This window comes from Brachyhypopomus gauderio, chromosome 17 (assembly GCF_052324685.1).
Source record: "Brachyhypopomus gauderio isolate BG-103 chromosome 17, BGAUD_0.2, whole genome shotgun sequence".
Classification (NCBI taxonomy): Eukaryota; Metazoa; Chordata; class Actinopteri; order Gymnotiformes; family Hypopomidae; genus Brachyhypopomus; species Brachyhypopomus gauderio.
In genome coordinates this window covers 5978725-5990283 of record NC_135227.1, presented here as the reverse complement: position 1 = coordinate 5990283, position 11559 = coordinate 5978725, and the positions used below count along the sequence as shown (strand labels likewise).

General features: G+C 48.5%; 1 protein-coding gene across 1 annotated transcript in view; it reads left to right on the top strand.

Moving 5' to 3' along the window:
* The first annotated feature begins 447 nt into the window (after nucleotides 1–447).
* The window catches only part of LOC143481147 (AT-rich interactive domain-containing protein 1B-like), a 39786-nt gene continuing 28674 nt past the window's right edge, over nucleotides 448–11559 (top strand). Inside the window, 4 exon segments of the mRNA XM_076979084.1 lie at nucleotides 448–623; nucleotides 1870–1981; nucleotides 2244–2463; nucleotides 2466–2486. Coding sequence (XP_076835199.1) covers nucleotides 448–623; nucleotides 1870–1981; nucleotides 2244–2463; nucleotides 2466–2486 — 529 coding nt within the window.

Below are 11559 nucleotides of genomic sequence, written 5' to 3'. Positions count from 1 at the left end.
GAGAACGGTGCTTCTGTGAGAACATGGCTGCCTGCTGCCCTTTGTGCTGATTGGGTTTTGTACTGACTGTACACGAAACAACCCCCATCCCCACCAGCAGGGGGAGCACGGCTGGGTTTAATGAAGCTTTGCTGTTGTTGGTGGGCAGGAAAACAAGAGGTGGCTGGTTTGTCGTTCACTAGCTCCGTACGGTCGCCGAAGGTTCTCGCACATGAGCGCCAGTGAATGTGCTTCTCTCGTCAGATGCCTCCAGCACCTCTGAGCTCGGTGATCAGTTTGGTGAGGGAGGGAAGGCCTCGTCGTGATGGTTTCGAATTCGCCTCATTCCAGCAGAGCCGCTCCATGCTGGTCTCTTCTGTTTGTTTTCTACTCTGGTGGATCTCTGCGTACTGATGAACTTCCTCTTAGTTCTGCACTGCGGAAACCCGTTCGCACTCGCTGTTTGTAATGGCAGCCCTATCGGGGTTCAAGCTCCAGGCAAAGGCAGATCAGGTGGGCTGTGACCTCCGAGCCCACACCACACCACTACGTGACCTTCTACCTCGGCTGAGTGAGAGATGCCGTGTGCCACGTCACGCCGGTGGGCGGGGCGAGGAGACGGCCACGCGAGGCTCCACCAGGACGTAGGTGAGGCGGGGCGGAGACCTCCAGCTCTAATTTAGGGAATTAAGCCAATGTTGTTATTTTACTCTGCTGCTACAGTTTTCACGGTTTCACGGTTTTTCTGCCTATTTCATTTGACAGGCAGACATTCCCACTTAGGTGTGTGTGTGGTGTGGGGGGTGTGTGTGTGTGTGGGGGGGGGGGGGGGTGTGTTGTGGGTGTATGTGTGGTGTGAGTGTGTGGTGGGTGTATGTGTGTGAGTGGTGGGGGGGTGTGAGTGTGTGTGTGCGTGTGTGTGTGGTGTGTGAGGTGTGTGTTGGGTGGTGGTGTGTGGTGTGTGTCGGTGTGTGTGTAGGTGTGTGTGTGTGTGGTATGTGTGTGTGAGTGTGGGTGTATGTGTATGTGTGTGTGGGGGGGTGTGTGAGAGTGTGGGTGTATGTATGTGTGTGTGGGGGGGTGTGAGTGTGTGTGTGTGTAGATTGTGTGTGTGTGTGTGTGTGTGTGTGTGTGTGTGTGTGTGTGTGTGTGTGTGTGTGTGGCCACTGCTGGTGCAGGTGGAGCTGAAGGGGCTGCTGGACGTGCTGGCTCCTCCCCGTCTAGACGGGCTTGACCAGAGCGCTGCTTTCTCCCAGAGTTTCTCGTTAATTCGCATCTGTGTGCGCTCCACATGCCTGTCAGTGGGGCTTTGTGCTCCGCAAATCTCACTCTCTGAAAATTACAGTGTAGCATTTCCTCTGCTTATTGAAATGCTTTTAGCTGCGTGCGTCTGTGTGTAGTATGTGTGTGTGTGTGTGGTGTGTGTGTGGTGTGTGTGTGTGTGTGTGTGTTTGCGTGCGTCTGTGTGCAGCCACAGAGCTGTTTCTGAGTGTCTCGCCTACCCCTGAGTGACGCCTGTTTCTGACAGCTGTGAATCAGTAGGTGGGTGGGGGCATTGGTAAGTTTGGTCAAAAAATTACTGGCCTCTCAGATACTGCGAGGGAAATGTGGAAGTTATTATGTGGGGGTCCGGGTATTTCAAAGTAAGTGGCTATTATCACCTCAATATTTTTCTTATTATGACAATTACATGCTTCAGGAGCGAATTAAGTGATACAAGATGCCAACTGGGAGTGGTTGACAGCTATTTGGAGACTCAATGCACAGAGCAATTTGCAGCAGAGCGGCAACAAATTGGATTTGGGCCATGTTGGAAAAGGACCCAACTCGTTGATTATTTGGACTGGGCTGGTGCTCGCTTCTGCTAACACATCTCTGTGTAATTGCCAGCTTTGACAAACACTACCTTCCGTGTTTGAATCCACGGGTGAACCATACAGCTGTGTGGCACCATGCCGCCTCCCCCGGACCAGAGAGGAGGATGATGGGTATTCACACTGTTGTCAGATGCTAAAGGTTAACATTGCGCAGTCTCTCATTCTCCATGGCTGTTCAGGGCTGATCCTGTTTGGCATTGTGGACTCTACTAATAGTCGCCGAGCTCTTCGACGTGGGTGACGTCCCCTCTTTAGGCAGCGTAGTACGTTCTGGCTTGGCCTTTCGTCAGCGATTGCCACGTATGAAGTAGCATTCCTGCCGATCTGTGACTTTCCTTTGGTTTCGATTAGGAAATTTAAATGTTTCTTCTCTGCCCCGCTCTCCAGGACCTGTCGGGCTCCATCGATGACCTGCCCACGGGCACGGAGGCGGCCCTCAGCTCGGCCGTCAGCGCTTCCGGCTCCACCAGCAGCCAGGGCGAACACAGCAACCCGGCCCGGTCGCCCTTCTCGCCCCGCGTCTCGCCCCGCCTCCCCGGCGCGCGAAGCGGACCTTCGCCGTCGCCCGTGGCCTCGCCCGCCGGCTCCAGCCACTCCCGCTCCGGGCCCTGTCCCCCGCCAGTGGCCCAGGTACGTCCCTGACCCCGCCTCCAGCCCCCGTGAGTTCACATCGGCAACAGGGGCTTAATTGTAATGATGTGCAGGGCGTTTGCTTAACGGAGTTTGGATTCAGTTGATTTCTGCTTGGTCTGCCACGGTTGTTGACTGTGGGCGTGAGGACTGCATGGTCAGCTTTTCTCTCCTCAGCAGCGGTGTGACATTTACACAACCGCTGTGGCATTTTGATGAGTTTCACCTGAGACTGCTCAGCCTTTGGAGGCGATTCGGAAACTACACGGAGTTTTCCGGTTGGCTTGTGAAATAATGATTCAATAAATGAACTATTAAAACTGATACTTATTAAACAACGCTGAATGTATCCTTCAATTACACGTAGCACTGATTGAAAGCTGAAGGTGTTATTCGTGGTTTTGAATTTTTGTTCATTCGTGTGTTATTTGGCTAAATCCGGGAGGAATTGTTCTGAGAGCTGATGATGGCCATATGCTGGTCTTTAGTTACAACAGATATGCCGTAATTTAAAAACAGCACATTTGTCACAAGTTGTCTTCATCTTCACCCTCGGTGGAATAACTGAGCAGGTCCTGAAATTGCCAACTTAATGAATTTCCGTCAGGCGTCGGCCATGAGCGGATGGCACTCAGACGTGAGATGAGCGATGGCGCTGAGACGTGAGATGCAGATGTGAGCACGTCTGCCGGCTGCTCTCCCCGATGGAGTCTTGACCAGTACTGCGCTGTCAGTCACGGCGATGAGGCGGGGACCGATGCGTGAGTGAGCTGGCAAGGCCCGGCGCGTGAACGCCAGACGCTCCGAGTGCTTTCCTGTGATTGACGCTAATGAAAAGCAGACAGCGACGTCCGACGTGAACGTCAGGCATCTCTCTCAGGCAAAGCACTCAGCGAAATACAGATGCGCTGTGGCGAGAGAAAACGCGGAGCAGGCAGGATTAATCGCGTTGCTGAAAATTTACCCTCACCGAAATTTAGCTTTTCAAGGACCTCAGCCTCACAGTCACAGTTGATCATTCGTAGTTATGTACAAATGTATAAGATTAGCTTTTATTCAACATGATGAAGAATACATCACGTAGAATCACTTATACTGAAGGATTTACAGACAAGACACTTATTTTTCAGAGTGGCTGCAGAGTGAAGATAGTGAAAATGTGAAGTGTGCGGTGCGTATGAATCCCCATCTCTCTCTGCGTTTGCATGACATGTGGGTGGAGCTGTAACGCTGTGTGGATACGAGTATCCCAGGTGGACTAAGGTGGAGCATTCAGTCACCACCCTGCCTGCATCTACGCCTGAAGGAGGCTGACCGTGGCCTCCACCACATCCTATGGGGTCCACGTGAGGCCCGGCAGCACCACCTGCTCCGCCCCCAAACCCTCCCACGCCGGCCAGGCGGCAGATGCTCGTGGGACACCTGTCATTTCTCCGTGTTCAGAGGATCAGTATGTCCTCCCTCAGACCGTACCGCCTGAAGTTCTCCGTTGACCTCTGACCTTCTGTTCCAGTCAGCCGCCAGAAATTGTTCTGATTTCCGTGACAGGACCGACTCTGACACGAGCCCCTCTAATTCATTCATTTATTTATTTATTTGTTTCCACATGAGAAAAATAAAGACATTGGGGAGGAAGGCAAACTCCTCAGCTCTCTCCCCTATCTGAACCACACATGTGAAGGACCCAGCCGTTTTTCAGTCTCAGTGAACCAAATACAATATGCTGGAACATTATCCCAGCCCGCCTGGCATCCGGATTTTCCTCAAGCCGCGGAGCGCCGGGCAAATTGATTTTCCCTGTTGTGCTAGATTTGTGACAGTCAGGCAGAAATCACATTGCTCAGCCGAAATGCCTCCAGACCAATTGAGAGGCCCCGTGCCTTTTCTGGCTTTGGGAACATGAGCTGCGTTAGCGGCATAGTGATACAGACGCAGTGCTGACAGGAGCGTGCGGGTGCATGAGAATCAATCCGTCACCCCCAACCTGCTCAGCGCCCCACGTCTGGGGTGAATACCGTTGTCTCATTCGCCAGAGCCTCTCGGTCTGTGCTATCAAGAACGGGGTTTAATGGGCTCCTGTTGTTTCTTGTCGGTGTAAGTTGAGGCTCCAGTTAGTGCCAGTGAAGCTGGTAAACTCTTCTGCCTTCCAAATGGCTTCAGTGAAATTCTAACCGAGTTCCGGGCAATCACGTCATAATAAGAAACGTGTTGAGATCTTCTATAGTACATTCTAGAACATATAACATAGACATGAATGGAAAAGGCTGATGAAAAACGGCTATATAAAGCACTTCCTCTTTAGCTCACACCAATCAGCCATAGCATTAAAACTACTGACAGGTGAAGTGAATAACACTGATTATCTCGTTAAAGTGGCACCTGTCAAGAGGTGGGATATATCGGGCAGCAAGTGAACAGCCAGTTCTTGAAGTCGGTGTGTCGGAAGCAGATAATAAAGGACAAGTGTAAGGATCTGACTGATTCGGACAAGGAGCACGATGTGAAGACTAGATGATGGTGTCCAAGCACCTGTGAACAGCAGATCCCGTGGAGTGTTCCTGCCAAGCAGAGGTTAGAATCTATCAAGAATGGTCCAAGACAGGACAACCGGTGAAACGTTGACGGACTCGCTGAGGCTCACAGGAAGTTAAAGCTAGCCCGCCTGGGTTGATCCCACATAAGAGCTACTGGTTTATTTCCTTTCCTGACAAAGCTAATGCTGGTAACGATAGAAAGGGGGGCAGAACACAGTGCATTGCGGTGTAGGGAGCTGCATAGCCACAGGTCAGTCAGGGTGTCCATGCTGACCCACGTCCACTGGCAGAAGCACTTACAATAGACACATTAACCTCACAACTGGACCATGGAGCAATCAAAGAAGGTCACCTGGTGGATGGCTGGGTGCATGTGCGTCAATTACCTGGGGAAGAGATGTACCAGGATGCATTATGGGAAGAAGGCAAGCGGTATGGAGGCGGTGTGATGTTCTGGGCAAAGTTCTACAGGGCATACTTGGGTCCTAGTGTACACATGGATGTTACTTTGACACCTACCTAATAATCTCTGCAGACCAAGAACAGCGCTTCTAGGTAGTGTAATTCCCTAATTCCCAAATTTTTCTTATTTTTTATTATCATTTATTCTTTTAGGTAGGTGGTTTTAATGTTATGGCTTATTGTTGTATGGTTCAATGCAACTCATTCAGAAAATGTAACATATTAAAAGAGAGAAAGTGTTTAATCAGATTTTATGTATAGCTTTTATATTAGCATCTGTATGTGTAGACAGCAGAAAGTGCTTGAACACCCCAACTCTGTTCCCTAAGTGAACCCAAACATTTCACTGCCTTTAGCTGCACTGATGCTAAACCGACTTTAATATTGATCCTCAGACTGATGTCCATTGACCTGTTCCCCATACCATCACTTTTAAAACTCCTCAGGTTCTTGAGTCTTCTGGGACAAGCCAGAATAATAAACCCAGTGCATTAGACCCGTCTATTCTAGACAGAACAGCAAATTATATGCAGTTAAGAACTAGCAGCTAGCATGCAGCTAGCTAATTCAGGGTTGCCAACTCTCACGCATTGAGCGTGAGACACACGCATTTGACCGTTTTCACACGCTCTCACGCCACACTTCCGATATCTCACGCCGAAAAAAAATATCCAGTTTATTTACCTCAGATCCACATATATGATTCAATACGTTACTAGTTCGCTAGCTCTGGCGCCATCCACCCGCGATATAACACTGAATCTGTGTCCATTTTACGTTCGCCACCCCCGCTCAACAAAATACACTCGCCACCGGCTCCAGGTTAAAATCTCACTCCAAGCGAACGTCAAAAGTTGGCAACCCTGCTAATTTCTTCTAATAGATGACGAAAAAATAGTCCAACTATGTCAAAAATACAAGGGATGTAGCCTACTGTCTTCTGTAGCTGGTCACAGTAATATGTGACTATTGGGAATCCAACTGTAAAATGTCTTTTGATACTCAATGTTTTATCAACAAGACTATGAGACTTAAGGTGTGTAAACTCACACTCCACATTAGCTGTGCACTTACAGTCACTCCCGTTCAGTAGCCTATTACCTTTGGGCTTAGTGGGAAGGAAAGCCATTACCACAACCATATAATCGTTGTTGTCATCATCATCAACATCATCATCATCATAATCACAGTTTCGAAATACCATTTAATCACTCTCATTTGTGTCAAATGTGTGTTTTTCTCAGTTGTGTGTGGTTTTTCCTATGCGTCCGTTCTGAACTTGGAATGAAATTGGTGTGTCAGTTTCTCCCCTTGTGTCTGCAGCCGTGGTGTCCATTGTGGTTGGAGTGGGTGCACTTCTCTTCAGAACAACCTCTAATTGACACAGACTGCAGTGCAGCCCCTAATGACTGCCACGCACTTCAGCTGCCATTGAAAAACCAGAAACGTCTGTCTCCCTCCATTTTTATTACTCCTCTCCAAGGTCCATCAAGGTCCATTTAACGTGACTGCGGCCGCTCCGTCCGCCTGTCCTTCTTCCTCATCTTCCTTTAAAGACGTGATTTGGGCATACTTACCAGGGAGCTTTCAGAGTAAAGCTGTTTATCTGTGCTTGCTTAAAGTGCTTCCAGGGCTTTGGAGAGCCCATAGGTCAGTGCGGGAGGGAGCGAGTGTGGCTCCGCCCCCTGGTCTCCCCAACCCCCCCCCCCCCCCCCCCCCCTTCTCCTCCCCCCCCCCCCCCCCCCCCCCCCCCCCCCCGGTCTCCCCCGCTCCAGGGCCACTGGTGCTGAGGCGGCAGGTTGCGTTCGCTGCCCTTATCGGTTGGGATTAGCAAGCAGAGAGCATTATGGTAATGGGAGCCTGGTATGAAACCCCGCACGCCCACTGGGTTCAGAACGGGAGGCGTTTGCCCGGTTTGTGAAGGAGAGCTGGGGCCTCTTTAACCGCCAGACTGCTTCAGTGTCCTGGAGAGATATTCACATTTAGATATGTAACCTCCTGCCAGACAGCCACTCAAACACAGACTGGGTCTGCAAATGGGAATTTGCCTAAAGTGACTTGCTTCTTTTTACCATATATTTACTCATTATTTATTGATTGGTGGGGGAGGGGGGGTGTTTTTTGTTTGTTTAGGGTTTTTTTTTTCAGAGTTATTGGAGGGGCTCTTACCCTCTTTGGTGCGAAGACAATTAGTGTCCACTTTGAGTGTGTGTGTGTGTGTGTGTGTGTGTGTGTGTGTGTGTGTGTGTGTGTGTGTGTGTGACGCAGTCTCCCTCACTAGGTCCCTCTGCCAGCCCCCTTGCCGTCTCCTGTCCTATTTAACACCTCATTCATTTCAGCCACGTTTAATAGGCAGCCGTGCCGTTATGCCCTCCGAGTCAGCTCCTACCCAGAATGCTGTTCTCCTGCGCCGTATATTAACCACAGCTGGCTTGCAGCCATCCAACAGCACCAGCAATCACGCCCTCCTCCGCGGGCTCCGGTCTGAGCACTGTTGTTTCTTTAATGTAGCGACTCAGTGGGCCCGGGCGCCGGTTCCTTTCCGGCGTGCTCGGGCGGCGCCGAGCCTGTGCTCGTTTCGCTTAAGCTGCACTTTCCACTTTACTTACCTTGGCCTTGTTTGGCTCACCAGTAATGAGATCCATGGGAGCACAGCTTGCTTACCACTGTGCAGTTTTTCCAGTCCCTCGACAGGCCGAGTTAACTTGCATTAGCCCCAGGTTGGAAAATCATTTACTTCTGCTCATTGGGATCTGAGATGCCATTACTGCTGCACTGTGTTTGTGGGCTTCCCCAAGGATAAAGCAACATTTAGATTACCTGGCCTCATTGTGTGTGAGGGCGTGTGTGTGTGTGCTTGTGTGTGTGCATGTGGAGCTATGATGGATCGTGGTGCTGCTTCGAAGCCAGAAGGTGGTGAGATGTGCTGACGCAAGGTTGGACACGACTCCGCTCTCCTCACGTGACTGCGAGCTCGAGCCAAGGCTCTCGCCATCATTCAAACAGCTTCTGCTCTCTCCCTCTATCTTTCCCTCTACATCCCTTTTGTTTTGTCTCTCTCTCCTATCTATCGCTCTCTCTCGCTCTCTCTCCCTCTCTCTTACTCTGACTCTTTCTCCCTATCTCTCTCCCTCTATCTCTCCATCTCTCTTCCTCTCTCTCTCTATCTCTCTCTCTCTCTCTCTCTCCCTCTCTCTTCCTCTCTCACTCTATCTCTCCCTCTCTCTCTTTCATCTTCATTTAAAGGCTCTTTATTACCTGTGGGTTTGAAAGTGCTGCATGTATGGATTGGACATGCATCACATTAAAGGTGCCCCCCCCCCACACACACACACACATAGTAAAACAGGAAACATGGTTATGAGGAGTTTCACATGTCTTTGAACTGCACCATGAATCTTACATTTGAACCTCTTACAAACACTTCAAAGATGAAAAGCTTTGCTTCAAAGACCATGCATTGCCTCAACAATCCTCATGAAAGAATATTTAAAATGATTGAGTGTAAATGCGTTATCTCTGATCGAGATGAGTCCTGTTTCTCACACCATGCCCCCCCCCCCCCCCCCAAAAAAAAAAAATAAATAATAACATGGATGATATTTTGATGATTGCCCTTGTCACATGCCATTGTAGTTATTCTATGCTTACTTCAGGTCAATCTGACGTCAGCTCGAATTTTGAAACAAACTAAACAAACATGTGAGTTATTCGTTGCAATTAATTAATCAAATGCAAAACTGACCTTTGTTTTTGAGGTTATTTACAAATTCCACATTCATGCATAGACATGTGCTGGTGTAATTTGGCAGGCGTCGCGTTATACATGTGCAGGGCCAGAAAGCAGAGGTTCCTCCTTCAGCTCGTGCTCTAAAACGTTCACGCCCCCTCTCACCAACACACGCTTGTCATTTATAAACAATCTTCAAATGTGACATTGGCGTTGACTCTAGATGTAAGGCACACGCCCTGATGTCACCGTGATAATTAAGATGGCTTTTAGACGAGAGAGAGGGAGGGATGAAAGAATTGTTGAGAGGCCATGTGACATTTAGACACTTCTTTACCCCCAGCTGAGGAGTCTGAGGAGATATGGCACACTCTGAATTATTAAGTAACTAGACCTAGCCTCTCCTCTGTGTGTATTTGAATTACAATTTATTATTCCTTGTTTCCTGATTTAAAAAAAACACACCATAAACATACTGGGAGAAGCACGTCCTGATGGCACTTTGTGTTTTAGTGTAATCTTCCCATTCATTTCTACTTATTAGTCGTATTCTGGTTTATTAGTATTCTGGTTAATATATTTTTGTTTTCATTCGGCGTGTTCTAATGTCATAATTTAAGTTTTAAATTATTGCCAATAAGCTGTTTTCCACGACCTGAAGGTTTGGATGCCAGTGAATATGAAATTCTCACTTTTCCTGTGGAGTCTCTTTTTTTCATCTCTCTATTATTCAGTGTGGAAAATGTCTACCTGAAAGTCCCAGCCTTTGCATAATGAAGAGATATCAGAATATATCAGAATAGGTTTCTGTTTTCTGTTCAGGCTTCAGCTGAATATTAATCTTCTCTGTATGTGCGTGTGTGCGTGTGTGCGTGTGTGCGCGTGTGCGTGTGTGTGTGTGTGTGTGTGTGTGTGTGTGCGTGTGTGTGTGTGTGTGTGTACACAAGGCAGTGGCATAGAAAGGGATCAGCCAGTCAGAGCTGGAGTCCTGTTACTCTTCCAAAGAGACAGTGACAGCCCAGCTGTGTCTAAACATTGCCAGTCACTAACAGTTTCATTAAGCATGCACAATCTCATACACGCCCACCCTCATGCGCACGATACATACTGAATATGAATTCAGTCACATAGACACCAAAACACCTTCACGCACAATCTCACCAAGGCCTGTCTGGGTCAGATGGCACTGGAGGGGGAACCTGACCTTGTGTTGATAGTGGGTGTGCCTCCACGCGACTGAAAAATGGGCTAATGTGCTTCTGGGGCAACAGCAAAAAGCCCCCTCTGGAAACAGCTGCTCCTTGGAAGTGTGAACCCTGGTGGTTCTGCCCACCCGCAGGCTTGGGTCACGGGGGGCAGCAGAACCCTGCGCTCCCCTCCACTCCCCTTTTGCCCCTGGTGTTTGCCCATGTTCTGGCCTGTTCAGTGGTGCTGTTATAGCCCCCGAGTCCAGTCCCCCACTCACTAATGGAGGTCTTCAAATCTGAACTTTAAAGCCGAATCCAGTCCTGGATTTGAAGAGGGAGTGTAACTGGTTGGCCTGTTATAACTGGTTTTGTCATCACATCTGAGGATCTTGAGGATTTTGATATAAATACCTCTACACTAAAGTGTTGATGACTGTGACACTTATCATCTGCAGAGAGAGCTTGTTTCCAGAGTTACTGCAGTTATGTTTCAGTATCTGGATATGTTTACACAGGATGTTTATCACCGCTAGCTGTGTATTATATTTATATCTTTTTAAATGTGATCACTTCATAGAAAACAAAAATGCTTGATTGTTTTAATTTGATTAAAAATGAAACAAAAACACTGTGCCTCTGAAATATATGGTTCGTATTTCCAATTCCAAACCTGAAAATGTGTTAGATCCAGATCAGTTGAAGTCGCTGTCATGTTCAAGAAACCAGTTTGATTTGAGCTTTGCGATAGGTCACGTTTTCCTGATGAAAGCAGGCATCCTAAGATGGACACACCGTGGTCATGGACGTGTGGACATGGCCATCAACAATACTCTATTGAGTTTGAATGATACTCATCTGGTATTAAGGGGCCCAAATTGTACCAAGAAAATCCCCCCCCACACCACCACCACCACCACCACCACCATACACTCAATGTCGAGGCAGAAATTGAAACTAGTCAGAACAGGCAACGTTTTCTCAATCTTCCATTGTCCAATTTTGGTGAGCCTGTGTGAATTGTAGCTTCTGTAGTGCCAGGAGTAGCTGACGGGAGTGGAACCAAGGGGCATCTTGTGCTGCTAAAGCCCATCGATCTTGTGGGTTCAGAGATGCTCTTCTGTATGTATTGTTGTAATGAGTGGTTATTTGAATTACTGTTG